The sequence below is a fragment of the Cebus imitator genome, unplaced genomic scaffold (assembly GCF_001604975.1).
Source record: "Cebus imitator isolate Cc_AM_T3 unplaced genomic scaffold, Cebus_imitator-1.0 Scaffold299, whole genome shotgun sequence".
In the NCBI taxonomy this organism is placed as follows: domain Eukaryota; kingdom Metazoa; phylum Chordata; class Mammalia; order Primates; family Cebidae; genus Cebus; species Cebus imitator.
The window spans coordinates 1,592,648-1,619,351 of record NW_016107614.1 but is presented as its reverse complement, the minus strand read 5'-3'; the positions used below and the strand labels follow the sequence as shown (position 1 = coordinate 1,619,351).

Genomic DNA, 26,704 nt, shown 5'->3' with positions numbered 1-26,704 from the left:
TCACTATGGATGCACCTGCTGGAAAGAACCTTCCGCCTTTCACAGTCACATAGGGAAAAATTAAGCACCCACTGTGTGTGTCTGGCACAGAATGGATTGGCCAACCTACCAGTTACAGGAAAACTGGAGGAGAAGGCCCAACTCAAGCCCAAGGGTGGTGGCAAAGACCAGCAAAAGAGAGCATCACTAAGGGTCGCTATGGAGTGGTCTCTGGGCCAGGAGGAGGAAGCAACAGGAAGTGATCAGAGAGACCATTTGAACAGACTGAAAATTAGAGTTCCATTGTAAAGACAAAAGCTTGGCCAGGCACAATGGCTCATACCTGTAATCCCAGCACTACGGAAGGCTGAGGCTGGTGGCTCACTTGAGCCCAGGAGTTTGAGACCAGCCTGCACAACATGGCAAAATCCCATTTCTGCAAAAAATTTTAAAAATTAGCCAGGCATGGCAGTGCACACCTGTAGTCCCAGCTACTCTGGAGGCTGAGGTGAGAGGATCGCTTGAACCCAGAAGGTTGAGGCTGCAGTGAGCCAAGATCGTGCCACTGTACCCAGCCTGGGTGACAGAGCAACATCTCATCTCAAAAATAAATAAATAAATAAATAAATAAATAAATAAAAGCTTGAAGGTAAGATCAACAACAAATTCTGGAGATCACTGGGCTTAGGGAGAGGTCTAGAAATCATGACAGAGGTGGAAAGAACTAGCTGTGTTTAATCAGAGGAGACAAAATCCAGCCCCAGATTCTAGGAGCCCATGGTCATACCCCTTAGCACTCAGGTAACCACAGGTTGCCACCCCTACCCAACCCACACCCCTCAGTCTTACCTACGTTGCTTATTACCCCTTTCTCTACCTAGATGCGGTCTCCTTCAGGGATGAACCAGCAGTGCCATGCCAGGCATGCAGAAGGCCCCGCCAGTGAAAGAGATACCTTAGTTAATCTCAAAGGCCTTGCCCAACCCAAGATCCCATAAAATGAAACATATGGTAGAAAAATTACAGACACATGTGGCGAATCATGGTGCAGCAGAATTAGCAACCATCCTTTAAACTTGAAGGAAGTATTGACAGCAAATAAAAATACGACTTTATGCCATGGTTAATAACCTTACAGACCTCATGACCCTAAAAGGTAGAAAGAGCTGGAAATAGAAATAGGTTCAAGAAGGGTTTAATTGAATGAACAAATATTCAGTTCCCTGCAGGTTATCAAAGGCAGGTGAGAGACGGGTAAGAATGACACCCTGTAAAGGCTGGCATCGCTGTCCATAAGCATGCCTGCCTGCAGAACACCCTTGTACCCACACCGCCAGCAGCAGCTCACAAATCTGGATGAGCTGCAGGTTCTTCCAAGTGCTTGCCATGGAGAAATACCCTGCATAGTACCCTCCTACAGAAAGGGCCTGGCCTTCGATGTCCTGGACCGTTCCTGCCAGGGGAGGAGTGCAGGGTCAAGGTCATGGGAGCATCCAGGTCCCACTGACTGAACACTGTGCCTCCCACAGGGTGACAGACAAAACCACAGGGGGAACTTTCTGGCCACATAGAGTCACTCACAGTCTTGACAAAGCCTGGTTGTTCTGGAACAGCAGTTCTGGTAACATGTGCAGCTGGTTTCGGTTCAGTCGCCTAAAAAAGAGAAGAAGAATTGGAAATCACCTAGACGGCCAGGAAATCCAAAGGACTTCTCAGGAAGTGTGGGATGGATTCAGAGGCAGAAGGCCCAGTGTTCAAATCGTAACAGGGTCTGTGTGGCATCCCAGGGAATTTACCTTCTCTGGGCTTCAGTTCTTGATCTGTAAAGTGAAGATTCCACCACCCAGCACATGGGGAGGAAAGGAACAGGGTGTCTGTGGAAGCCCTCACCAGCACCTCTCCTTCCACTCTTCCTTCCCACAGCCATCGTCATCATCACTTCACATCTGCAAGCCCTGCGTGGTTTATAAGGCACTGATTCTAACGCCATCTCCCTCTGTGAGTTGGAAACCTGACTACACTTGAAATGGGAGACATGCCCTAATGGCCACACAGCCCCAATTTCATCCACCTTTGGCTCAACAGAGGTTTCGCTTTCTTTTCATTGTTTGCTTTGGGTCTTTTTTCAAAATGAAAATAGCGGCCAGCGGCAGTGGCTCATGACTGTAATCCCAGCACTTTCGGAGACCGAGGTGGGCCGATCCCCTGAGGTCAGGAGTTGGAGATCAGCATGGCCAACATGGTGAAAACCCATCTCTACTAAAAATACAAAAATTAGCCGGGCATGGTGGCAGGCGCCTGTAATCCCAACTACTCAGGAGGCTGAGGCAGGAGAATCGCTTGAACCTGGGAGATAGAGGTTGCAGAAAGCCAAGACCGCGCAAATGCCCTCCAGCCTGAGCGACAGATCAAAACTCTGTCTCAAAGGAAAAAAAGAAAGAAAATAGCTTTATTGATTTTTTTTTTTTTTTTAGACAGAGTCTCGCTCTGTTGCCCAGGCTACAGTGCAGTGGTATGATCTTGGCTCGCTGCAACCCCTGCCTCCCGGGTTCAAGCGATTCTCCTGCCTCAGCGTCCTGAGTAGCTGGGATTACAGGAGTGCACCATCACACCCAGCTAATTTTTGGATTTTTAGTAGAGACAGGGTTTCACCATGTTGGCCAGGCTGGTCTAGAACATTGTGATCCACCCACCTCGGCCCCCCAAGTGCTGGGATTACAGGCATGAGCCACCAAGCCTGGCTGATTATTTTTATCATTAATAAAAATGCATGCTCAGCCAGGCATGGTGGCGTGCACCTGTAATCCCAGCTACTCGGGAGGCTGAGGTGGGAGAATCACTTGAACCTGGAAGGTGGAAGGTACAGTGAGACGAGATCACGCCACTGTACTCCAGCCCAGGTAACAGAGTGAGACCCTCTTTCAAAAAAAAAAAAAAAAAAAAAAAGCATGCTCAAGTGGCTCATGCCTGTAATCCCAGCACTTGGGGAGGCCAAGTGGGAGGATCGCTTAAGGCCAGGACTTGAGATTTGCCTGCGTAACAAAAAGAAACCTCATCTCTACAAAAAATACAAAAAAATTCTCTGGGCATCGTAGCTTAGGCCTGTAGCCCCAGGGAGGTCTGAGGGGTCTTAGAACCAATCCCCCGTAGATACCAAAGGACCACTGTATGATAAACCATCCCAGCCAAAAGCTTTCTTCCAGAGGAAGGAGAAAATATTACTTCCATGTAGCCAGCAGTAATTGGTCTGTGGTTATCTCCTAGAAGGTCATCCTTCATCTAACATGTGAGAAAGCCCGTCACCACCACGCGGGGCGCCGTCATGTTCCCCATGGTACAGACAATTAAATCAACATTCAGAAACCCACTGGAAGTTTACTTTTTTTTTTTTTTTCCTGAGACAGAGTCTCACTCTGTTGCCCAGGCTGGAGTGCAATGGCACAGTCTTGGCTCACTACAACCTCTGAATCCTGGGTTCAAACGATCCTCCGGCCTCAGTCTCCTGAGTAGCTGGGATTACAGGCATACATCACCATGCCCAGCTAATTTTTGCATTTTTAGTAGAGACGGGGTTTCACCATATTGGCCAGGCTGGTCTCGAACACCTGATCTCATGACCCACCTGCCTCGACCTCCCAAAGTGCTGGGATTACAGGCGTGAGCCACCGCACCCACAGGAAGTTTACTTTTCAGGGCAGGCTCCAAGGGAAACACTTCATTGCCTTGGGGGGAACAAAAATCAATACAATCCTTAAAGCAATAGAAGTAGACATCAGATAGCTCCAAATTCCTTATCCTTGGTCCAGGAAATTAATGCTGTATTTACACCGTCTGGTAACCACTGTTTTTCGTTTTATTTTGTTTTCCCCCCAAAACTTTCTCATTTTTCTGGCTTCTGCTTCTGAAAATTATTTAGGAGGAAAAGGGATTCAATACCTAGCTTAAAATGGAAAATTACAGGACACTAAAGAAAGGACCCCACATGGTGAGGGACATGCAGATTGCTGAGAATGATAACAGTGGTCATGGCTACCATCATAATCAGCCCTTACTAGGTGCCAGGCACCGGTGCAAATGTGTTATGGCTATTACCTGATGGTAGGCAGGAAAGCAGAGTGTAAAGGTGGGCCTCTTTCTTTTCAAAATGACAACAGCACTTTGCAGTCATGCACTCACCCTCCCAACTCCCAACAACCCACCCCCCCACCAAAGGTTTCCTGCCACCACCTCACCACATGGCTTGGCTCTTCACAGGTGCCCAAGATAGGTTTGCTGACTTTGTTGAGTTACCCATCTTTGAAAAATGAGAGAAGAGGAATGCCAACAGGTAAGCGGGTCACTCAAGCCATTACTGGACGGTAGATGTGGGATCCTGAAGCTTGCCTTTCTCTACTCTCCACCCTGGCTGCTCCCATGGTATGATCTTGGCCATGGCACAGTGCCAGGCCGTCTTCCAGGGTGACCGGGCACGTTCCACTCCTTCCCAGCTGCAGACCTGCTGAGGCCACAATGTCCTGATCCCTCTCAGCCAGCTCAGCTGCACACTGCTGCATCTACACTGAAGTTTGTGACTGCTTACAAGAACCAGTTATGTCCACTCCTAAACCTGTTTATGCCAGAGGTACTTGTCATTCTAACTATGTAATTTAATTAACTATTACATAAATGAATGAACTGCTAGTAGAAAAAAGTCATCTCTATGAAAACAAAGCGGAATGCTTTAGAAAGATTTGATGAAAGGGAAGCTGCTAATTAAAGGGCTATTAAATTAAGTTAAAGATGGGTGATGGAGCGGGAGTGGGTGTCATTATAAAAATCAGGAGTTCTCCCCAAGATTGCTCCCAAGGCCCTTTGGAAAATCTCATTCCACCTTCCAGAAACCAAAACCAAAAATCATAAACAAAGTATATGTGTGGGTTTAGGCGAGGCAAACAACACAGAAAGAACTCCAGTGTTTCACACCAGAGAAAGACCTTGGCCAAAAAAAGGAGGAGTAAATGCACACTTACATGTTTTAACATAAAATGGAATTTCTAAGGAATGTGTAGGTTTTTTGTTTTGTTTTGTTTTGTTTTTTGAGACAGAGTTTTGCTCTGCCATCCAGGCTGGAGTGCAGTGGCACGATCTTGGCTCACCGCAACTTCTGTCACCTGAGTTCAAGCGATTCTCCTGCCTCAGCCTCCCAAGTAGCTGGGGTTACAGGCATGTGCCACTGTGCCCAGCTAATTTTTGTATTTTTAGTAGAGACGGTGGTTTCACCATGTTAGCCAGGCTGGTCTCGAACTCCTGACCTCAAGTGATCCACCCACCTCATCCTCCCAAAATGCTGGGCTTACAGGTGTGAGCCACTGCACCTGGCCAGAATGTGTGGTTTTTTAATGACTCTGCACTTTAATCACCTTTTATGATTAACTGATGCACCACTGGTCTCCAGCAACTCAGGGGCAGCCACTGAACTGACCACTCAGGAAGGTGCCTGCAGGGCTAAAGTTGCCACTCACCACTGGGGTCATGTCTTGACCCCCCAGACCCCTCTCCTCCCCCCGCCTTCCCAGCACCAGAGGTGGAGCCAGGATGGGTCAGGTCCAAATCAGCCCCTCATAGCCAGGTCATTAACATGTATTTTGTTCTAACTCTTGTTTTTTTGTTCTTCTTTTTTTTCTCTTTTTTTGTTTTTTTTTTTAGTTTAGTTTTGTTTTTTTATCCTCTCTTGTTCTAAGTCTTTTAAAGAAAACAAGTGCAGCATTTGACATCTGGTCTAGCTGTGGGCTTCTTATCATTTCGTTTTCGGCCTGGATGAGGAACTCAAAAGAAAGATTGCCTTGCTTTCTTTTAGGCTGTAGGAGGGCAATGAGGCAATCATATTTTTTTCCTTTTATTTAATATCTTATTTTCTTTAATATCAAAATGAAAGGTGAGGTATCAGGTCATCTTCATTGAAAGCTCAGACTTTGAAGGCAACATGATCCGGGTTCTAGTCCTCTCTTCTGCACAATTAGGGACAAGTGACTTAACCTCTGTGTACCTCTGTTTCTCATCTGTGAAATTTCACTTAGAGCAGTGTTGTTTTAAGGATTAAATGAGATACTATAGGGCAAAGAGATTACCTGGGGGCCTGGCATAGAGTGGTGATAGCTATAATCATAATTATCAACGTGTCATAAGAAAACCCATTAAAAGAGAAAAACACAAATAATAAAATTAAAGTTACCAATAATCCACCATTCACTATAATGAGATTTAGTGGCTCCAATTGTCTTCTTCCTCCTGTATTCTATCCACATGCAAATTGATTTTAGTAATACAATTGTCATGTTTTACCTTTTCCACTTACCGTTGTATTTTCAGCACATTCCCATGGCCTTAACTGTTCTTCAGAAATGTGATTTTATATCTTATGTATCCACTAGAATGGGTTTCCAATTTTTTTCTATTTAAATAATGTGCAATGGCCGGGCACAGTGGCTCAGGCCTGTAATCCCAGCACTTTGAGAGGCCAAAGTGGGCAGATCATAAGGTCAAGAGATCAAGACCACCCTGGCCAACATGGTGAAACCATGTCTCTACTAAAAATGCAAAAACAATTAGCCAAGTGTGGTGGCATGTGCCTGTAGTCCCAGCTACTTGGGAGGCTGAGGCAGGAGAATCGCTTGAACCCAGAGGTGGAGGTTGCAGTGAGCTGAAATCATGCCACTCCAGCCTGATAGACATAGCAAGACTCTGTCTCAAAAATAAGTAAATAAATGATGTGCGATTAATATCCTGAGATATAATTTTTAGCCCTGTCTCTGATTATTTCTTTAAAATAAAATAGACTTTCTGGTTCAAAGAGCATGAACTCTAGGACTTTTTTTTTTTTTAAGGACACAGCTGCAAGGACTCTTAACACCTACAGACAAACCCCTTTGCAGAAGGGCAAGACTGGCGATCACGGTGAAATGAGTGCCCATCCCCCACCTCACCCCAACATGTTCCTTTTTTTCATCGTTGCCAAACTGAAATGCAAGAAGTGATCAAGACCCATTTTCAAACTTAAAAGCCCTGTCTGGCGATAAACCATGTGAATCAGAACAGGCCTCCACCTTCCCATTTCTGTACTGTGGCCCTGTGCACCTAAGACACCAATCCCCCAGGGCTTCCCTGATGGGTCCCCTTGGCACATCAGGGCTTCCTTTAAGGACACACAGATCAATGGACAGTGGTTATGCCAGGATGAGATGACAGGAAGAAATTTCACTTCCTCTGTATCGTGTAAACGTTTAGCCATCACGTATGTTCAGGGAAAAATAACAGGGACAGTTGCATTGAGAAAATGTGGTGGGGAACCACTCCAGGTTTCTTTGTGACCATGCCCTGTGACCACTTTCACAGCTGCAGCTGCTCCTGGCTCCATCACCTGGTGGAGGCAGGCTGGGCATGGGGTCCCCTCCCCTGAGCGCCCCTCATACCCAGCAGCAGCTTGGCCTGCCAGCTCCTGCTCATGCCAGCCCCCTGCCCTCCCAGCCCACACCCCACCAGGACTCACAGTCGCTCCAGCTCCTTCATGTCATCGAAAGCCCCGCGTTCCACCGCTCCAATCTGGTTCTCCATCAGCTGCCTGGGGAAGCAAAGAGACAAGGACAGCTACAGGGCGTGGGACAAAGGCTGCTAGAAGCAGTGGGCATAACAGAGCGGCACAGGCAAACTCTGCCAGGGCAGTGTTGGCAAGGGAGTGAGACAGGAGCCATGCACAAGCCTCATGCAGGCCCACGCTTGGCCAGAGCGGACACAATTTCCTCACACCTTTGCAAATTTCCCAACACAGGCTACTCAGGCTCTCAGCATCTTACCTCAGCACAAAATGCACTTGCAGCCCCACAACCCTCCAAAGCTGCCTGCCAGGGCAAAAGTCCACGGGGCACCCAAGTACCAGATCTTAGCTCCTCCAATCAGGCTCCAGGGAGCCGGGCCGAGCAGCAGGCAGCACAGGCTGGCTTGAGCTGCTGGCGTGCGTGCCCTGGCCTCTTGGGGCCCTGAAGGCATGTGTCCAAGGAACAGAGCAGGTGGACCGGCCAGTAATGGGGGAAGGGAGCCTGTGCCAAGTGGGCAGAGCCCACACAGGCAGCAACACACTCTACAATTGGCAGATAACATCCTCTCTGCCTGTACCCCACCCTGCCTGGCCCCATCTGCTGAAGAAAAGAGCGGGGTACCCACACCAATCAAACCACCTGGCTCTGTGGGACTCTGCGTCCCCTCGCCGCCAACGTGCCCTGAAACCCAGAGCATCCAGCTGGTGGGGCAGCATTTCTCACCAACAGATTGACTGTTGCATGATAACTTTTGAGATAGTCAAGTATGTTTGTCCCCCTGCATCTGTCCCTCTCCACCCGTGAGCAGGTGGCTTGCGTGCCCCTACATGGGCTTCAGATGATGATGGGGGCAGGGCAGGGGGAACCACCACCAGGCACTTCTCTTTCTCTGCTTTGTTTCCAAAAGCCTGAAGTGTAAGAAGCTCCTGTTGGAGTCCTGGGGGCAGAGAGGAGGGGAATCCCGGGAGAGAGGATAGGCTTCCCGCAGCAGACAGTCTGGGAGTCAGAAGGGACTCCCAGAGCCTGGGAAGGGCAGAGGTTGGGGGTTCTGGAGCAGATCCCTGCCCAGTGGCCCGTCAGCTCTGACCTCAGAGATGATTGCTCATGAGGTCCCTGATCCTCCAGAAACCCTCAGAACTGCAGAGCTGGGAGTTCTGAAAAAATGAGGTCCTAGGACCCTTGCACTCCCCTGGAGCACAGGGCAACGGACCTTATGATGAGTTCAGACTCAAAACTCAACATCACCCCACCTGACACCCCTCAGGATGTCTTGCCAAGACTCACTCCACAGTGGAGCGGCCCAGCCAGCCCACCACCCTACCACCCACAGCCAGGGCCCTGCCCAGGACCGCCGTGGCATTCTTGGGGGTGGGATGGGTGGGAGCACCCCATACTCACAGCACCCGCAGCTGCTTGAGCCCCGCAAAGTCATTCTTATGGATCCGAGTGATGTTGTTGCCATTGAGTTCCCTGGAGGAGGAAGGAGAGAAGGGAGCAGTGAGGTGACCCAGGGGGCCCCCAGGTCAGGGTCTCTGCTCCAGGCGTCCTCCCCACCTGGCGCGCCAGTCATCTCATCAGTGGGGCTGGGGGCTTCTGTGAGCTGAGTCTGTGTCAAGGTCCAAGAAGCTGGGCCCTCTTCCCAGCAGACATCCAACCAACTGGAGCCTTAGATGCAGGACGCACCACTGGGAGTGCTATGGTTTCCAGAAATGTGGTTTCTGCCCTGATGCAGCTCATTCTGGTTGGAGATGAGACATTCACCCAGGGAGGAATCTGGAAACTAGTTAAGGAGAGAGGCTATTCAGGCAGAATCCTCGCTGAACCTCAGTTTCCTTATCTATAAAATGGGGGCAACAACTGTGTCTACCTCATAGGGTTAGCAGAGGTATAAGCAAGTAAAAGGCATCGCTTATAAAAGGCCCCCATGGGGACACCAGTGTTTTCATCTGGTGGCACTGGCTCCTGCGAGCTGTCCGTATCTAAGCAGGAGAGAGCAGGGAGGGCAATGCAATTTTAAAGGACTGAGGAAGCGGAAGGCAAGTTGAAACCCAAAAGACAGGGAAGAACTGCACACAGCGACAGGGAGGGAGCAGACGTGCCCCGAGGACCACACTGCATCAGGCCTGGAGTAGCTGAGGGCCAAAGTGGACAGCAGACAGGTGGAGCTGGGAGCTGTGGGAAGCAGGGATAGGAGAAGCCGGGCCCAGGTCACAGAAGGCCGGAGGGTGCAAACAGAGGAGAAACCGGGGCAGGCGGAAGCTCTGGGTGGAGAGGATGGGGCACTGCCAGGAGGCCAGTCCTGCAGCAGTGAGCAGGAGGGCAGGCCAGGAAGTGAGCCCCCTCCCCCACCATCACTGGGGTCCTGGGGCCAGACTGACCGCTCCTCCTCTCACCCATGCTGGGCTGCCCAGCTCCTCCTTCTTTCCAAGGCCACCTTGGACCCACCTGAAGAGCTGTCTGCCCAACCTAGCCTCATTCAGTCTCACCAAAGCAGGCCATTCCAGGAGTGAGGTTCTCCCCACCCCAGAGTCTCCTCACTGAGCCCCACACAGCAGAATCTCTCTCAGTCCTCACTCCAGCTGTTTCCTGTGGCGTCTGTCTCCCTGGGGCAGCTCCCCGCTTACCTCCTCTTCCTCAATACTGTCACCAGTGTGCTTTGCAACAACCTAACTGGACCTGCCCCAATATACACACATGCACAGGCACGCACATGGGCACATGCATGCTCACACATGCACACACACACACACACACACACACACACACACACCCCATGTTCACCTGCAGCCCAGTCTTCTCACTTAGCCAACTTTAGTCAAAAGTTCTGGGTATAGCCATGAGCTCAACCCAAGTCCAAGCTACTTTGAGAAACAAAGTCCCTGTCCTCCAGGTGTTTAGAAAGTGCTCGGTCTGGGTGATGATCTAGAGTTGCTTCCACTAAGATCAACAACACACGGATTCCTTTTCTGCATCGTCCAGGATCCAGGCATTACACACACCCTTACACAATGCGAGAAAGTGGTAAAACCATGTTCATCCTTCAGATGAAAGCGGCTCCAAGAGGCTCCGTGTCTTCCCGAGGTCACCTGCTGGTAATTGACAGAGCAGGGATCTGAACCCATGGCCATCTGGCTTTTTCCACCAGGTCAGGCTGTCTCAACACTCAGCACAACCTCTCGATGCCCTTCCCTCGGGCCTGGCTCCTGATCCTCAGAAGCAGCTGCAAAAACTCATTCCCTGCTCCTCATCGCTTTCCTAACAGGATTTCTCAGAAGGGCCTGAGGCCTTTCCATGCTAACACAAGCCACTGGTGACAGCCCCGGACTGAGCTGCCTCCCCGCTACAAGGACACCTTCTCCGAATGAGATGGCTCTGCTCAATGTAAACATCATATTTCTATGAACTAAATAGTATTTCCAGAAACAGCCACTCTGAGCCCCACTGTGTTGTACCCCAACCTGCTCCCTCTGCGCCCTGGCCTTTCTTCAAACACTGAGAATGTCATCATGAAGCCCTTTAAAAGTGGCTCTCTTACCAAGCAGGGCTGGCTTTCTTTGGGCCGAAATGTTTATCCCCAAACCTAAAACCGCAGGGCATTTTTGGTGGTGGTTTTTCTATTATAAAAATATGTCGGCAATGATTATAAGAGCAACAATCTTAAACAGCTTAACCAGATGCTAGTAGAGCACTGCTTGGTTGAACTCAGCACATGTGCAAAACTGAATACCATGCGGCCATTTAAAATGGTACAGTTCTATTTGTCTTGACAACAAAAATTGTGCATGACACAGAATGTGGGAAAAGGTCACAGGACAACCCTTTTCTATGAACTTGCTTGATATGGTTTCGCTGTGTACCCACTCAAATTTCATCTTGAACTGGAGCTCCCATGATCCCCATGTGTCATGGGAGGGTCTGGGTGGGAGGTAATTGAATCATCTGGGCAGGTCTTTCCCAGGCTGTTCTCCTGAGAGTGAATGAGTCTCATGAGGTCTGATGGTTTTACAAAGGGCAGTTCTCCTGCGCTTCTCCTTGCTGCTGCCACGTGAAGAAGGATGTGTTTGCTTCCCCTTCTGTCATGATTGTAAGTTTCCTGAGACCTCCCCAGGCCTGCGGAATTGTGAGTCAATTCGACCCCTTTCCTTTATGAATTACCCAGTCTCGGGTATGTCTTTATTAGCAACATGAGAACGGACTAATACACTGCTTACGTGGAAACACGTAAACACACACACAGGAATACATGTATGCGAATGAACACAGAATGAGCTGGGGGCTTCGTGCCACATAGTAATGGCTGCTGTCACAGCTGAGTGGTAGGACTCAAGGCCACCTTCGTTTCTTTTTTATACTTTTCTGCAATGTTTTTTATCTTTTTAAAGACATCTATGTTTTTACTAACCAATATAGTATCCAATATAAAATATCCGTAATAGTCAACATATAAATAAAAATCATTGCATTTAAAAATGAGTACTATGCATATTACTGAATATTTTTCAATTTCCAAAAAAAAAAAAGTCATACATAATCCCTTCACTAAGAAATTACTCCTGTTAATGTTCTGAAATATTTGCCCTCAAGCCTGTTTTTGTTGAATACAATTTTTATTTAGTTAAGTCAACAAATGTTTATGGAACACTTACTATGTGCAAAGCCTTTTTGTAAGGTTCTGAAGAGGATGAATGAGACATACATGTTACCCCTCCTTCTACAACCTCATACACTGTGTGTTCTCCATTTAAGATTCCGATTGGCCAGCAAGTGTCCCTTCATTTGGATATATCAAGTTACTGGATTACTCCCTTCCTGATACCCTGTGACTGGAATCCCTGCGCTTTAGATATTGTCCAGTTATAAACAATATTTCATAAAGCTTGATGGGCATTTGGGAGGAATACATTCCTGCAAAGGAATTGCTTGGTCAAAGGTCATGAAAAATCTGATGAATTTTACATAACATTCATCACTCATTCCTTTTCATGGCAACAAAAGCAATTGACTATGACAATTATTCCCATTTCACAGATGACAAAACTGAGGCAAAGACAAACACTGACTTATCTGAACCAGGCAGGACCCAAAATGGAACTAAAGAATCCCTGAGGACAGAAATCCCACTAAGGTGGGGCAGAGGTGGAAGGAACATTCTGATAACACCCCACGTTAACACACCTCTCTTCTCACCCTTTTGTACCAGCCCCCATAGTGCAGGTGCAGGGGTGCATTCCTTGGTCCAGCCCCTCCTCCTTGCTTCCTATACCCTACTCCACCACCACACAAGACTAAAGATGAATGGGGGGAAAAAGACACGGGCACAGACAGTAAGGCAGGCACAGCCTCTCCCTTGAGGTCCTGCTTCCAGGCCAGAACGTCAAAAGAGACCCAAGCCCGCCCCAGCCTGCCGCCATCAGCCTCGCTCTCTAATGTAGAGCTTGATGCCTCCTCTCAGGAAAGAGCCCCTCACCCCAGCCCGAAGCCTGCGGGCTCTCACTAAGCTCCCAGGTCTGAGGGCTACTGCCTAAGGAGGCATCATTGCCACTTAGTCTGAGAAAGTGACCTCCACTGGGTAACCCACCCTCTCTCCCTGCAGGATCAAGTTCACAGCCAGTCACTTCCCCTGAGCAGGGGCTGCTAGAATAAGGCTAGGAGGACATTTTTCTGCCGCATCTGATTCCTCCAATAGGAGGTTCTCAAGGTTCCCATGGAGCCCCCTCCTCCAACAAGCTGCTAGGGGGAGACTGGTTGTTGTCCCCAACAACCTGTAAGGGGAGTTATATGCTCTCCAACTTGCTAAGGAAGAAACTGAGGCACAGATGCATGAAGCAGCTTGCACAGTACCCACATGGCTAATAAATGGTGGGGCCTGGATTAGCCCCTGGCCCATGTGATTCCTACACTGTCTCCTACGTCACAAGTTCTCCTATTGCTGGACTCTCCCTCTGTCCCCTCATCCCGTCCTCTTACCTCGAATGGCCATGCCTTGGACAGAGCTGAAGAGCATAACCTGGGGGCTTTGGAGAGGACATGCCTGCACTGGGGCTCTGCAATAAAACCATGTGCTGCCTACACAATAATATTGGGGGCTCCCCAGCCAGGCTGAGCTAAGTGTTCTTAGTCTCCAAAACTGTGGGGTCTGGAGCCAGATCATTCGGCTTTGAATTCTGGCTCCACCATTACACTGGCTGTGTGACCCTGGACATGTAAGTTAGCTTTTCTATGCCTCCGTTTCCCCATTTATACAACGAGGAGGTGGCAGGACCCACCTCTTGGAGATGTGGTGAGGTTTAAATGTTTTGATATTTCTAAAACACCAAGAATAATGCCTGGCACACAGTTCGTGCTCTCTATAGCAGGATTACCTGCTGCGATTATCCTTACTACTGTCACTGTTGTGATTTCCCTCTAGGAGCATGGCTTGCCAGGAGGTGGTGTCCCTAGGCTCAGCTCTGACTGGCAGGCCTAAGCTGAACTGGGAGGAGTCAGAGACTCACTTCCCTGCAGGCCCGAGGATGCGATGCCGAAGACCAGGGAAGACACCCTAAGACGATTCTCCCACTTCCACAAGTGATGAGTTTACAGTCATCCTTCTCCCCAAGGAGGAAAAATGCTCCAGTGGCAAATGGCCCTGATTTCCCTCCATTTCTATGTGGTCCTGACCTGAAAGGAAAACCTCAGTGGCAAACGATTTGGGAGAAAATCCTCCAAAGCAAAGTTACCAAGGAAAAAACAAAAACACACAAGGATTTCTTGAATCCTCTCAGGAAACAAGAATTTGATCCCCAGTCTCTGGATGTTTGTGAGAAACCAAAAGAAACCCTGGGATTTCCTGGGGCTGCAGGAATACACTCCCCAGTCCGCTCTCGGCTGTTCTGGGGGCTCCTGGCGCTGCCTTCACAATTTCTCAAGCTGATGCTCCAGCCATTCCTGTTCCCTCAGGGACCAGAATGTTCCTTTCTCATCACAGCCTGCAGTGAATGGGGAGGCTCACCCTTCCTGCAGGGTATCCAAAAAAAAAAAAATCGCACATGCTGTCACTGAATAAGACAAGCCTCTTCAGGAACTGTACACCCAGCTCTGCTTTGAAATCTTACCCCTGCACCGCTGAAAGTCTGCAGAGTCAGATGGGGAGAATGGAGGAAAGAAAAATTTCCCTCCCAAGCCACTGCCCAGACAGCAGTAAAGGGGCCCACAGAGGCCTAACACCCCAATCTGTAGACTGGCCCTGGCTGTGTTTCTCCCACCCCACCCCCCAGCAGCAACACCCACCCCAGGCCTCTACCCTCGAGCCTGAGTCCCGCAGCGCCGCCTCACAGGCTCCCTGCATTCACTTTGGCCCCCTCCAATCTGCTCTCCAAGTGGTCTTTTCAAGATGCAAATCTGATCATGTCACTCTCCACTTAAAGCCTTCAATGAATCTCCATTGCTCTTGGAATCAAGACAAAAATCTCCTTACTGGCCAGGCACAGTGGCTCACGCCTGTAATCTCAGCACTTTGGGAGGCTGAGGCAGGTGGGTCACCTGTGGTCAGGAGTTCAAGACCATCCTAGCCAACATGGCAAAATCCCAACTCTACTAAAAATACAAAAATTAGCCGGGTATGGTGGCAGGTGCCTGTAATCTCAGCTACTTGAGAGGCTAAGGCAGGAAAATCGCTTGAACCTGGGAGGCGGAGGCTACAGTGAGCCGAGATTGAGCACTGCCCTCCAGCCTGGGCAACAGAGCAAAACTCCGCCCCAACAACAAAAATCTCCATTGAACTACAAGCTCCCGAGTGGCCTGCTCTGTGCCCACCAACCCAGCCTGCCCCATGCCCTTTCTGACTTGCTAATCCCTCTGCCTAGAATGCTTCTTCCTTCCTCTTCACCTACTAACTCCAGTTGGCAAACCTTCCCATCACAGGCCCACAGAGCACCCCAACCCTCTCTTATGTAGGACAAATCAGAGCCAATTTATATTAGTTTCTTTTTTTTTTTTTTTTTTGAAACAGAGTCTTGCTCTGTCACCCAGGCTGGAGTGCAGTGGTGCAATCTCGGCTCACTGCAACCTCCGTCTCCCGGGTTCAAGCGATTCTCATGCCTCCGTCTCCCAAATAGCTAGGATTACAGACACTCACTACTATGCCCAGCTAATTTTTTTCTTTTTTTGCATTTTTATTAGAGGCAGGGTTTCACCATGTTGGCCAGGCTGGTCTTCAACTCCTAGCCTCAAGTGAGCCACCTGTCTCAGCCTCCCAAAGCACTGGGATTACAAGTGTCAGCCACCTCGCCCAGCCAGAGCCAATTTATATTGATTTGGGGGATTCCTTGACTGATGCCCCAGCCTCTACATGAGACTGGAAGCTCCCTGGGGACACAGACTGTGTTTTTCTCAACACAGAACATGGCACATGATAGATGTTTCAATAAGTGTTTCTTGAATGCGGGAAAGAATTTGCATTAAAACTGACATTTTAAATCACATCAGTTGAGTGGGTTTTCCATGCTTGTTTCCCTACTCCAAAAATAAAAACACACATGTTAAGAAATGCTCTCCTCAGCCAGGCGTGGTGGCTCACTCCTATAACCCCGGTGCTTTGGGAGGGCAAGAGAGGAGAATTGCATGAGGCCATCCTGGGCGACATTGCAAGACCTCATCTCTACAAAGAAATTTTTAAGTAGCCAGTCATGGCAGTATCAGCTACTTGGGAGGCTGAGGTGGGAGGATCACTTGAGCCCATGAGGTTGAGGCTGCAATGAGCTCTGATTGCACCACTGTACTACAGCCTGGGCAAGAGGGCAAGACCCTGTTGAAAGAAAAAGAAAAAAAGAAAGAGAGAAAGAAAGAAAGGAGGGAGGGAGGGGGAGAGAGAAAGGGAAATGAAGGAAGAGAGAGAAGAAAACATTCTCCCCAAATGGACATCATCCCGAAAAAGCTCCACATGCAGAGGATGCTGCCTTGTCACCAACAACCTCGTCTCTTCCAGGTCCTTCCATTCTCATAAGTGAGCCCAATACGAGCAAGAAAATAGCGCCCTTAGGGTCCAAGCTGCTAAGTGAGAGAGTTGGGTGACTCCAGACACCCTCAGCAGGAACGAGGAAAGAACAGGTGTCTTCTTCCTGCTCAGGGGTGGTCTCAGGCTTCAGGAGAGCCAGGGTAGCCAGTGGAATGGGGCAGGTGCCTTCCACAGGCAGCACTGGCCTGGCTGCTGCATAAATATAAGCTCCACGTACTTCTCACAACATCCCTTGGAAGGGAGCGTCTTTGACATCACCTTAGAGGTAAGGAAATAGACCCTATAGGTTGAGTGGCAGAGCTGGGAAGCCAATCCACGTGGCTCAGTGTTTGGGCCAAATAACTCAGGCCTTGGATACACAGGCCTGGCCGGAATCCCAGCTCTATCCTTTTATTTAAAAAAAAAAAAAACACACAGGATCTCACTCTGTTGCCCGGGCTAGAGTGCAGGGGCATGATCACAGCTCACTGCAGCCTTGACCTCCCAGGCTCAAGTGGGGGTGACAAGGATCTGAGCGAAGCTGGCGTTGGCCTCAAGCAGCCATGAGGCAGGAGGGCCTGAGGGCCCAGCGGGCATAGCCCGGAGTTTCGAGGATGTGAGGTTATGGGGAAGAGGGGGTCACAGGGGGATCCCTGAGAGCACCTGCAAGCCTTGGGCAGGTATCGGGGAACTCTGAAGTCCTGAAGGCCTGAGCCCAGAAGGGCAGAGTGAGCACAGAATCTGACCCCAAGGAACAGGGAGCTGTGGCTCCCAAAGCACGGAGGCCTCTGGCCAAGCTGCCTTGGCCCATAGGGTAGAAGAATAATTATTCCTCAGCCCTTTAATAGGAAATGCCGGCCCCTCAGCCCTAGGGCTTCCACTCTGCTCCTCCATTCCCTTCAGTGTCAGTGCTTCCTTCTGGCCTGGAGCAGCCTGGAGCTCAGCAAGCAGCCCTCTTTCCCTGCCCTTAGCACACGCACCAGGCTCCCAGTCAAACGCCCCTCCTCTAAACCAGCTTCTCCAGGTGCCCGCCTATTCCCTCCTCCAGAGCTCCAACTGTCATTCGGAGCTGAGGTCCTTTGTCCAAGGCCAGCCTCCCAGCTACCTGTGAGGGGAGAGGCCACAGCTGGTTTGCTCACGGCTGTATCCCCAGCACCTGCAAGGGTGCCTGGTACATAATAGGTGCTCACAGAATACAGGCTGCTGGAGCAACCCTGCCCACTGAGCCTGGGGGCTGCTGGCACACCATGGTCGAGGCCTTGCGTGCACTTCTGTCATCCACCTGGGCCTTCCCCACATCTGCAGGCCTCAGTCGGTGAGGAGCCAGGGCTCCAGGCATCCCAGTCCTCCAACACGTCAGGCTGAGCCACAGCCAGACACCAACTCCAGCCTGGGACCACCCGCTGACATGTGACCAGTGGGGAAGCCCCAGGGAGGAGGAAGCAGGGACCCCACGCCAGGGCCCATTTGCTACCAATCCACTCCACCCATGTGCCTGGCTCCTGGGGTCCCATCTTATTTCCTTGGCTGGAGAAATAGCAGTCACTACACTAGTATCCCAACAAGCCACCTCATTTAAGCCTCACAGTAGTACCTGACCCAAAGGCTCCTTGTCAGTCTTGACTGACAGATGAGGGCATGAGGCCTAAGGAGTGTCTATGCCCTGTTCCAGGTCACCTAGCTGGTCGAGGAGCAGGACTTGAGCTCTTGCATGTCTGACCCAAGGGCCTAGCTCTTTTTTAAAACAATTTTTCATTGTTAATTGTGGTAAAAAATATATATATAACATACCTCTTAATCATTTTTAAGGGTATAGTTCTGCAGTGTACTGTACTACTTTAAAATGTTTATATTCAGATTGTTGTGCAAACCACTCTCCAGAACTTTTTCACCTGCAAACTGCAACTCTATACTATGGAGTTCCCCCATTCTCCACCATTCCCTGGCAACTGCCCTTCTCTGTGAGTAGAGATGTGGCTTGCTTCCACGTTTTAGCTATGGTAAATAGCGCATGGGTGTACACATACCCCTTTGAGACCCTGCGTTCCGTTCTTTTGGGTATTTACTTGGAAGTGAAGTTGCTGGGTCATGTGGTGATTCGACTGTTAATTTTTGAGGAACCACCACACTGCTCTCCACAGTAGCTGCCCCGTTTCACATTTGCACCAGCAGTGCACACATCCTTGTCAACACTTGTTATTTTCCGTTTTTTGATAGCAGCAATCCTAGTGGGTATGAGGTAGTCGGGGCCCAGCTCTTAATCCCAACTCCATGGTACATTCTGTCCTGAGGCCCAAAGGGCACCCCAGTCCCTTCACTTCTGAGGCCCCACCTTGCTCTTGCCAATCCCCTTCCCAGAACCCCAAAACCACAGCCCTGCAGCCAGGGCCCCCCTGACAGCCCCTAGTCCTCCATGCTCTCTACCCACGCAGGCCCCTGGGAGGCCACCCACCCACCACCTCCCTGCCGCTGACCTCCGCCTGCACCACCTCCTCCCTGAATGTGCCCAACTCTGCTCACCACTCTCCACCCCCACACCAGACACCTCGCTCCCTATACCAGCCTGCAACTGGGTCCACCCAGCAAACACGTGCAGCCAGGAATCGATCACGCCCAATTTGCCTTTACAGCCCCAGCGCTAAGCACTGGCAGGTGTTTTGTAGACGCTGAATGAGTGTCTGGCAAATAATGAATGAATGAGTGAATGAAGTCAGGCCTCATTAAGACTAGAGAGCAAAAGTCAAATTTAAAAACTAAATACAGGCATGTCTTAGAGCCTTGAGACTCAGGGAATTTCAGCTTACCATTTACCAGCCAGCTGTTCAACCCTAGGCACATGGCTCCACCTCTCTGAACCTTCTCCTCATCTGCAAAGCAGAGGAGAGTAATACCTTCCCTGGCACCGGAGTGTGACGAGGAGTGGAAGAGGGAACTCAGGTAAAGCAGCTCATTGGAGGCTGGCGAGAGGGAGGGGCTCTAAGCCATGAACAAGGCCACCATCAAAACTCCCTCTCGCCTCTCTCTGCCTCTGCCCTTCTCTGGCCCATTGCCAGCCCTCCCCATTCCCGAATTCCCCAAAACCCCTGGCTCTCTCCTGCCCTCTCAAAGAGACTCCAGTCCACCTGCCTCTGTGCTGTAAGCAACTCTCTCCTGAGCCTGCTCCCCGTCAGAGCTCCTGTGCCTGTCCTCTCCTCTGAAACTTCCTCACCACCTACTTGCTGCCAGCCATCTGCCTCCTGCCTTCAGCTTCTCCCAGGAAACTGCTCTCCCCACTTTACCAGTGACCCCCGATCTTGTGTTTCAGAAGCTTTCCTTGGACCTCGTCCTCAGACAGACTGAATGCCCTCCACACTGCCAAACTCCTCCTTTGGCCTTTGCAATAACTACTTGGCCCAGGTTCAAATCCACAAACGTGTAGCCAGTGCTCCCCCACATCAAACACAGGACAGAAGCTCCTCCTGCCTCTCCACCGTCTCCTCCCACCTCTCCGCCATCTCCTCCTTCCATGCCTTCCCTTCCTCCTGCCCTCTGATGTGGGTGGGAGTAAAGTGTGTGAGTCCTCGAAGGATGTGCTTTCTTCTCCAGGAAACCCCAGTACCAAGCAGTGTTTCTTAAACTGTGTCCTGGGCACTCCGGAATCCAAATCACTGGAATTGCCTTGCCAAAGATCTGCAGAACCAGCACCTCTAGGATGGACTGGGAATCTGCATTTCGTGCCAGCCTCCCAGAAGATCTTTATTCCCACTGAAGTTTCTGTTCCACTGCCCTCATGGGCTGAAGTGCTTCTCTGGAGCCTCCCCCCTCTCCCCCCCATCTCTCTCTCCAGCCTGAACATGCTCCAGAGTAACCTTCCCCATCATGACCTCTGGGGCCATCTTTTTCACATACACTTTTAATGGCAATTCAAAGAAAACAGGCAAAAGCCAAATTCACAGCTTCTCCTCCGGGATGAGTTGCCCTTTCCAGCTTTATTCCAGTGTCAAGATCGCTGTCACAGGCTCTCGAGCCTCAGTCTGCCATGCCCGTCACACTCATTCTCTCTGCCTTGGTCCAGGCCCCACTTCCTCTCATATCTTGGCCTCTGCAACGGCTTTGAACTTGGTCAGGCACGGTGGCTCATGCCTGTCATCCCAATACTTTGGGAGACTAAGGCAGGTGGATCACCTGAGATCAGGAGTTCGAGACCAGCCTGGCTAACATGGTGAAACTCCATTTCTACTAAAATACAAAAAATTAGCCAGATGTGGTGGTACAAGCCTGAAATCCCAGCTACTCGGGAGGCTGAGGCAGGAGAATCGCTTGAACCCAGGAGGTGGAGGTTGCAGTGAGCCAAGATTGTGCCATTGCACTCTAGCTTGGGCAACAGGTACAAAACTCTGTCTCAAAAAAAAAAAAGCTTCGCAGTCTATGGCTGTAGAAGATTCCTAGTGGCTGAAAGTAGCACAAATGTATTATCTTTCCATTCTGGAAGTCAGAAGTCCAAAATCAGCCTCACCACGTTAAAGTTAAGGTGGTGGCAAGACTTTAACTGCAGATTGGATAAAGAAAATGTGGTACATATACACCACAGAATACTATGAAGCCATAAAAAAGAAGGAAATCAGGCTGGGTGCAGTGCTTGTAATCCCATAGCATGGTCGTAATCCCAGAACTTTGGGAGGCTGAGGCAGGTGCATCACCTGAGGTCAGAAGTGTGAGACCAGCCTGGCCAACATGATAAAACCTCATCTCTACTAAAAATATAAAAATTAGCCAGGTGTGGTGTTGGGTTCCTGTAATCCCAGCTACTCGGGAGGCTGAGGCAGGAGAATTGCTTGAACCCAGGAGGCAGAGGTTGCAGTGAGCCGAGATCATGCCACCGCAGTCCAGCCTGGGCAACAAAGCAAAAACTCTGTCTCATAGAGAATAAGTAATGGAGTTACAAAATCATCAATAAATGCTAAAACGAGGGGGATGAAAGCTTGACCAGAAACAGGATATGTACCTAGCTTCGAACAATCCCCCAACAAATTATCTGTTAATACCAAAGAGGAAAACAATGACCTCTCAGCAGAGAAGCCTGGCAGACGTCAACTTACCAAGTGATTACAGACAAAATCACCACTACTAGGACAAACCGACACCACGTGCCTCCTGACATGCTGCACCAGGAAGGACACGGAGTCATTATTTGGCATTCCTGGCAAAAATGCATAATCCGAATCTAACAGTGAGGAAAGATCAGATGAAGCCAAACTGAGAAGCATTCTGCAAAATAACCGGCCTGCATACATCAAGAATGTCAAGGTCAAGAAAAACAAAGAAAGGCCAAGCAACTCTTCCAAATCCAGGAAGACTAAAGAGCCGTGACCATTAAATGCCACGTGTGATCCTGGTGGGATTGTAGATGTGTGAGAAAACAGCCATGAGACATTATCAGGGGCAATCAATGAAAACTGAATGTGAATTCTGGAGTCTAGAGTAGTTTTGCACCGATGTTTAATTTTCTGATGTTGGTAGCCTTATTGTTCTTAGAAAACACTCCCCAAGTATTTAAAGGAAAAAAGTTACAATGTTTCCAAGCTATTCTTAAATGCTTCAGAAAAAAATTACCTTTGTGTGTGATTATGATAAAGCAAATTGAGTTGTGGTGTTTGCACAAGTCCTTAAGTTTATTTTAAAAATCACTGAATTGTTTTTTTAATTTAATAAAAAGTTTTATACACCCCCCTCTGGGTGGTATATACGCTCCCCTCTGGGGGGTCCCGTTTCCCTGCCCCATGGCCTGGTGCCTACCCATTGCTTTAATCTCCTCTGCCAGAACTCACCAACACAAATCTTCCCCCGTCAGGGGGTTCTGCTTCTCACTCTCCTTCCCAAACACATGGCACACCTTCTGAATGCTCCCAAACTCCCTTACCCTCGCTTCACCTCACTACTTACCCAAATCTCGCCCAGTGTTCAAGACCCAGTTCAAACCCTACCTCCCCAACACAGCAACAATCCAATCCCTCCTTCCCATCTCACTCCCATCTACAGACTCTTCATCAGCCTCATCTCCACACTGATGGGGCACTGACTATGTGTCAGGCATTACTCTGTTCTAATGATTCATCGTTAGTCTTGCTGCCTTTGACCAGCTTTCCCTAGCATTAACCTCTTTCACCACCACAGATAGTTATCAAAACTAAGGAATTATCTGGGCCTGGTGGTGCATGCCTGTAGTTCTAGTTACTTGGGAGGCTCAGTGGGAGGATCACTTGAGCCCCAGAATTTGAGACCAGTCTGGGGAACATAGTGAGATCCCATCTCAAAAAAATCATCTTGGCCAGGCACGGTGGCTCATGCCTGTAATTCCAGCACTTTGGGAGGCCGAGGTGGGTAGATCACCTGAGGTCAGGAGTTTGAGGCCAGCCTGGCCAAGATTGTGAAACCCCCTCTCTGTTAAAAATACAAAAAATTAGCCGGGTGTGGTAGCAGGCACCTGTAATCCCTCCTCCCTGGGGGGTGGAGGTTGCAGTGAGCCGAGATTGTACCACTGTACTTCAGCCTGGGCAACAAGAGTAAAACTCCAACTCAAAAAAAAAAAAAAAAAAAATCATCTCATCTGAACTTCACAGCCCTACAAAATAAATGTTGCCACTGGTGCCATTTTACAGATGAGGAAACTGAGTCACTAGTGAGTAGTCTAAGATCTCTCAGGTGGTAGGTGATGAAGCCAGGGTTCAAACTGGGCCATTCTCGTATGGAAGCCTGAGCTAGTAGCCACTGTGCTCCTCGTCCCTGCAGACATCCTTACATATTTGTTCTTTCTCCCCCACCAGGCCGCAAGCTCTCAGACCTCTCTCAACGACACTAGGCCCCCTGCAGGTGCCCAACAGCTGTCTGTCCGCCACAGGCTGGCTTCCAGAAAGGAGAGGAGGGGGTCATGAGCTCCGTCAAAAACAGGAGCCAATTCTCCACCCCCCTGAGCACAGCCCAACTTCCTGGCTACTGCCCAAGGCCCGGCCGTCATCTGCTCTGGGTAATAAGTATTTGTATGGCGATAATTACAGCATTTGGGAAGAAAATCCCATTAAGCAAGAGCCCCGCCGAGCTGCTAATGCCGGCACAGAACTGGAGGTAGCAACTCCGCCAAGCACCCGTCTGCTCCCAATAATGCAGGAGCCGCCCAGCCCCAAAAGAGCACGGCCGCCCCTGCTGGCAGCCTCGGGCAGCCAGGGCCACCGCCAGCCAGCCCCGCCCCAGAAGGGGCACCTTGGAAGGTCAGTCCCTCCCCTTGTGCTCCAGGGTCCCCAGTGGCTGCCTGATGGGGAAGAGGAGGGCCACCCTGGGATCCAGCCTTGAGTGACGTCCAAATTTCCTTCACATCCCTGCAATTCTCCGTCACCTTAATAACAATAATACTACCATTTATTGGGCACTCGCTGTCTGCCGGGCCCTGCGCAAAGCGCTTCTGCGAGCATTACTGCATTTAATCCTCATGACCACCCGTTGAAGCAGGCCCTATCATCATCCCCAGTTTATGAGAAAAGAAATGGGGGTTCTGAGAAGTCACCCTTTCCTCCAGAGCACTTTTCCCAGCTTGCAGTTATGTGCTCATTCTTGTATTATGTCATTCATCTCTATCTTCCCAGCTGGACTAAAACTCGGGTTTCTGTTTCTGTCCGGCACTATTCACCCGGCACAATGCAGACGTTCAATAGATAGCTATCTGTTGAATGAGGAAATTAAACCCCATCAGTTGCCCAAGGCCCTCCCCAGCTGCTGAGTGGCGGAGTCGGGTTAAAAACCTAGGCAGTCTGGCTTCACAACCATGCCATCACGACCACCTGCCCTGCACACAGTCCCCACTGTCTCCAGATCCCAAGGGAAAGGGGCAGAGATGCCCAGGGAAGGTAAATGAGCGCTCTTAACAGACAGACTGCAAGAGTCCCCAGCAGCATGCCCCAAAGCTCAAATCCTTACCTCCCGAGCTCTCCTCTGCCCCACCCGAAACCTCGAGCCTGGAGCTTGAGCTTCCCAAATAATAACAATAATAATCTAATGATTGAATCACAAAGCATTTCACAACCATAGCATGAGTGAATCTTGCAAAGGCCCTTTGAGATAGTAGGTGTTATCATCCCCAGAGGCTGAGGCAAGGGTGAACACCAGCCATGTACCAAGTGAGGCGCGCTGCCTCACGTGCTCCTAACTACCTGCACAACTGTCGCCATCCCCATTTACAGATGGGGAAACTGAGCCTCGGAGCAAGGAGAGGCACAGCACGAGGGTCCTAACACCAGTCATCCAGAGCCCAGCCATAAGCCAGGGTGCCGGCCACCACACCAAAGCCTAAGCAAGCTGGAGACTTGCCCTGCCAGGAAGTACCTCCCCTGCACAGCACAGGTCTCTGCTGCAGGAGACCACAGTGGCCTCCTCAGATCCCACCAGGCCTGATAGCAAATGTGGCTGCAGTGGCCCCTGACCTCATTTACCAAGGTCAGGATCCAATTATTATTTGGCATTCCAAACAGGCTCCCCAGAGCATCAGCCTCAGCTGCCCTGGGCAGCCTTCCTTACGTGTGACCACCCAGCCCTGTACAACAGACCTCCAGCTCAGGGAGCTGAGCCCAGAGCGCACCTCCCAGGCCTCTGCAGCAGGCATGGAGTTAGGGCAGGTTGGAAGGACTGGCAAGGAGGGAAGAGCACATAAGGAGGACAGCAAGGCTGGGCATGATGGCTCATGCCTGTAATCCCAGCACTTTGGGAGGCTGCGGTGGGAGGACTGCTTGAGCCCAGAAGTTTGAGACCAGCCTGGAAACATAGCGAGATCCCCATCTCTACGAAAAAGCAAAAAAAAAAAAAAATGAGGATTACAAGAGAGCAGGCCCCATGACCTGACAAGCAGGAGAATGTGCTGGGCCTGTAGGCAAAGGGAAAACAGTGGCCCTTCCCGGAGGTCCTGCCTGCCTCCCTCCACGCTCATGCGACCTCCCTTCTCTGCACCAGCAAGGGCAATCTGCCACAGGTGCAAGCCTCGCACCTGGGCGATGTCTACATATACTGCACTCTCCTGTCACACTCTCCTGGACACTCTAGTTATAAGATTTTTTTAATCAAAAATCAAGTCCAACTGAAAGTCAAGGTCATTGTGGAAGAAAAAAAATAACTTACTGGTGACCATGGCTGGGTCCCTCTGTGCCTGGGCAGTACAAAGAGTCGAAGCATCCTGGCCTCCCCCGCTGCCTCTCCCATCCCTGGCTCTGTATTTTAATTGTTTATTACAGTGAATTATTTAGCATCCCTTCCTTGCCCAGCCCACAGCCCCTCTGGCTGAACCAATTTCCTCAGCAGTTCTGGGGCCTACTCAATCTCTTCCCAGAAGTCCCCGAAGCAATGACAATTTCCTTCCATTTGGGTGGATAGGCCTGGACCCAGAGTTATAGAATATATGATCATAAAGTTACTGGGCTTCACAGGCTGCCGCAGGAACTGCCCGAAGTACAAAAGGCAAATGCACAGCTGCAGTCCATAAAAATTTCACAGCCTCAGAAGAAGCCACTGTTCCAGGCTCTGATACTGCGCGACACTCATATTGATTAGAGAGAGCATTTGCCACAGTTATTTCGAGTCTGCCTGGGCTCTCACCAAGGCCTCTTTCAAGATGTTCTTTTCCTCTTCCAGCAGCTCCTTCAAGGGCTGCCTGGAGAACAGGCGGTCTCCCTGCGCTTTCCCAGTCCAGGAAGCTTTAACCACGTGGCAGAGATCAGACCTGCTCCACTTCCGCAGGATAACTCACTCCTGGAATTTTCTAGAGGAAAAGTCCACATATGGAAAGGCTTCCTGACCCTTCCCAACCTCTCTTTCCAGCCTCAAGTCCTATCCTACCCACTGGCCACTGGCCACAGCATGTTTCAGCCCCAAGGACAAGCTGCTCCATCTGCCTATATCGGGCCAGGCACGCTCACACCTGCAGGCTTTTGTCTTATACTCACGCCTGCAGGCTTTTGGCTCATGCTCACGTCTATAATCCCAGCACTCTGGGAGGCTGAGGTGGGAGGATTGCTTGAGCTCAGAAGTTTAAGACCAGCCTGGTCAACATAGCCAGATCCTCATCTCTACAAACGGGGGGGAAAAAAGAGGCCTGCAAGAGAGCATGCCTCATGACCTGACAAGCAGCAGAATGTGCTGGGCCTGGAGCCCAGCTGTTCCCTCT

General features: G+C 50.1%; 1 protein-coding gene across 4 annotated transcripts in view; it reads right to left on the bottom strand.

The window, feature by feature from the left end:
* Positions 1-26,704, bottom strand: part of SLIT1 (slit guidance ligand 1) — a 191,135-nt gene that overhangs the window by 161,432 nt on the left and 2,999 nt on the right. For all 4 annotated transcript variants that reach the window (XR_001817610.2, XR_001817609.2, XR_001817611.2 and 1 more), the window contains exons 2-4: positions 8,949-9,020; positions 7,505-7,576; positions 1,561-1,632 (exon numbers count right to left, since the gene is read on the bottom strand). Coding sequence is in view for 1 of the 4 variants with exons in the window: in XM_017502778.2 (XP_017358267.1) it covers positions 1,561-1,632; positions 7,505-7,576; positions 8,949-9,020 (216 nt within the window). In the remaining 3 variants the exon portion in view is untranslated. The remainder of the gene's footprint in view (positions 1-1,560; positions 1,633-7,504; positions 7,577-8,948; positions 9,021-26,704) is intronic.